This window comes from Dendrobium catenatum, unplaced genomic scaffold, assembly GCF_001605985.2.
Source record: "Dendrobium catenatum unplaced genomic scaffold, ASM160598v2 fragScaff_scaffold_257, whole genome shotgun sequence".
In the NCBI taxonomy this organism is placed as follows: Eukaryota; Viridiplantae; Streptophyta; class Magnoliopsida; order Asparagales; family Orchidaceae; genus Dendrobium; species Dendrobium catenatum.
Window position 1 is genome coordinate 1,043 of NW_021318719.1, and position 2,735 is coordinate 3,777.

Consider the following 2,735-nt stretch of genomic DNA (forward strand, 5'->3'; position numbering starts at 1 on the left):
TATGAATAATATTAATAATTATTGTAACATTATTTTGATTGGAAAAACATTGGTAACTCCATAATTATTCCAAACACGGCAATGTTACATCTTACTTATCTTTAACAACTTTAATATACCTCCAACACACTTTTCATCCTAGTGCTCACCAAATTAATTCTCAAGAGTGCTCAATCATAAAGTAAACTTTCGTAAATGTGTACTAACATGATTGATAGTTTGCAGTATATATTCCACCAAAATAAATATACTGGTTAACACCTTCAGCAAAGTTGCAGGTTATCTTAATAAACTTTAACATGAAATAACTGTATGTTACCTCTTCTTGCCTGAGCCTTGGCAGCCACTGCGTAATGCATAAATTGATGCTAGTCGTTGAACCTATAGAAAACAAGAAAATATATAAATCAAGAAAAAACAAGTTGCAAAATAATTTACAAAAATGGAAAAATCATCCAAAATTAACACCCGAGAAACAGTAGCAGATGAAACCATTTCAATCATGCTCACAAACAATGCCATGAATAGCCAGTTTAAGCACATGTTGTCTATTTCCTTTTTATAGACATGTCAACTTTCATTTACTGTGGATAATAATTTTCATGCTAGTTGGAAATAATTTTCTATATTAACATTTAACCTAAAAATCCCATAAATCATTTCATAATTTTAACTTGGATAATGGTTGTTAAACATTATAATACCAGGTAATATTTCTAGTGGTATTGTCTGCATCCATTAACAGAAGTGCTAGCTTTATTTGTGCTTCATCATTCAAAATAAAAATAAAATAAAATTAAATCTTTGGGGTTGCATTGCACTTTGCACGTTGATAATCTTGACACAACTTATCTTTTATCCTAACTTCCTCATACAATATGGCAGTGCTGTTTGATATATTATGTTCTATTAGGTTAGGGCCATACTTTACATGTCTAAACAATCTCGTGTGTCTCTTCTCACATTTTGCATGTTGAAACAGTGATCCACCACGGGCCTTTGTTCTTTTGGAGTAAAAGATACAAGAGTCCTCACTAGCTAGGGCCAATGTGTACAACCTCAGAGATAGGATTATAGTAAAGAGAGGATTTATGGTTGTTTTTATTATTATTATTATTATTTTTAAATTGAGTTTTAGGGAGAGAGCGCTTATAATTTTCCCAGAACTTTTAAATATATTTGTGTTTTCGTGAATTTGAAAGGCATCTTAAAAGTTTAGGATCCCCTCCGGTTGAGATTTTTTATCAACATGACCATCATTAAGGTGATTAAGCACTTTTAACAAATCCGCAAAGCATTTCAGATCTCGCATTTAGGAGCTTGACATAAAGATTAGAGCACATGAGGAGTATTTCATTTCAAGAATTTAAAATATTGGTAGGATTTGAATTAAGGTTCTAAATTAATGATTTTAGACTTTTGAGGGTATTCTGAAAATTATAAAGTTCTCTCAGTTTTAAATTTCCGCCAACACAATTATTTTCAGGGTATTTAAGCACTTCTGATGAATCCGCGAAGCATTCTCAGATCCCATACTTAAGAGTTTGACTCAAAGATCGGAGCACATGCGGAATATATTTTAGCATATAGATCAGAGTTATTTTAAAGATGTTTGAATACTTTTAACCCATCTTTGATAACTCTAAATTCAAATTGAATGTGGATATTGCATCTGAAGAGACATTACTTCAAAGGATGGATTTGAAATTAAACTTCTAAGATATTCAAAACTATATTTTTCTTTTGTAGTCAGTTTATGTGATAGAAATGTACCCCTCAAACTTAAGGGGAAATTCTATAAGATGGTAGTGAGGCCTGCAATGCTTTATGGTGCCGAATGTTGGCCATTAAAAGAGAAGCATAATACTAAGTTGAGTGTGGCAGAGATGAGGATGCTCAGGTGGATTAGTGGCTTTACCCTTAGAGATAGGATACGAAATGAGCATATACATGAAAAGGTTGGAGTAGTAGAAGATAAGAGAGAGTCATCTTAGATGGTTTGGTCACATAAAACGGCGGCCTTGCGATGACCCGGTTAGAAGAATAGAGGTATTAGATTTGACTTATGTTAAGAAAGGTAGGGGTAGACCTAAAAAGACTTGGTTAGAAACAATGTTTAAAATTGCGTAATCGAGTATTGAGGTGTTTTTCGTTCGTGAGGCGAGGCGTAAGCCTCAAAGCGTTTTGAGGCGTAAGCCTCAAAATCAAAAAATTGCGTAAACATAAAATGATAAATTTTGTATATACTAATGAGTAAATAATATATAAAACATAAAAATGCCCTCAAGATATGAAGTAAAATCAAAATATCCCAATAATAAGACAACATGAAATATAGTTCAACTCAAACTCCATCTTTCACAAATCATAGTATTCTTTTCATTAACATATAATTCCAAAAATAAATAACAATGACATGTCACATAGGAACTCATAAGTCATCAGCACTATCATACCATGTTTAAAAATGCACAATTAGGTATTAAGGCATTTTTTGTTTGTAAGGCGAGGTGTAAGCCTCAAGGCATTTTGAGGCGTGAGCCTCATAATAAAAAAATTGTGTTAAGTGCAAATAAATGTTAAAAGTAAATTTTTATATAATACTCAAATAATATGTTAAAAAATGACGACGAGTTAGAGGTTAAGGAAGTTTTTTTTTTGTACTCATTATCAATCGACCATTAAATTAGGGTTAGAGGTTAAGGAAGTTGAGAGGAAGTTGCTGCGACTAGGGG

General features: G+C 32.2%; 1 protein-coding gene across 1 annotated transcript in view; it reads right to left on the reverse strand.

Annotated features, from left to right (window-relative positions):
* Positions 1-319: 319 nt before the first annotated feature.
* Positions 320-2,735, reverse strand: part of LOC110097016 — a gene marked incomplete at its 3' end in the record, with an annotated part of 13,923 nt that continues 11,507 nt past the window's right edge. Inside the window, 1 exon segment of the mRNA XM_020823226.2 lies at positions 320-381. Coding sequence (XP_020678885.1) covers positions 320-381 — 62 coding nt within the window.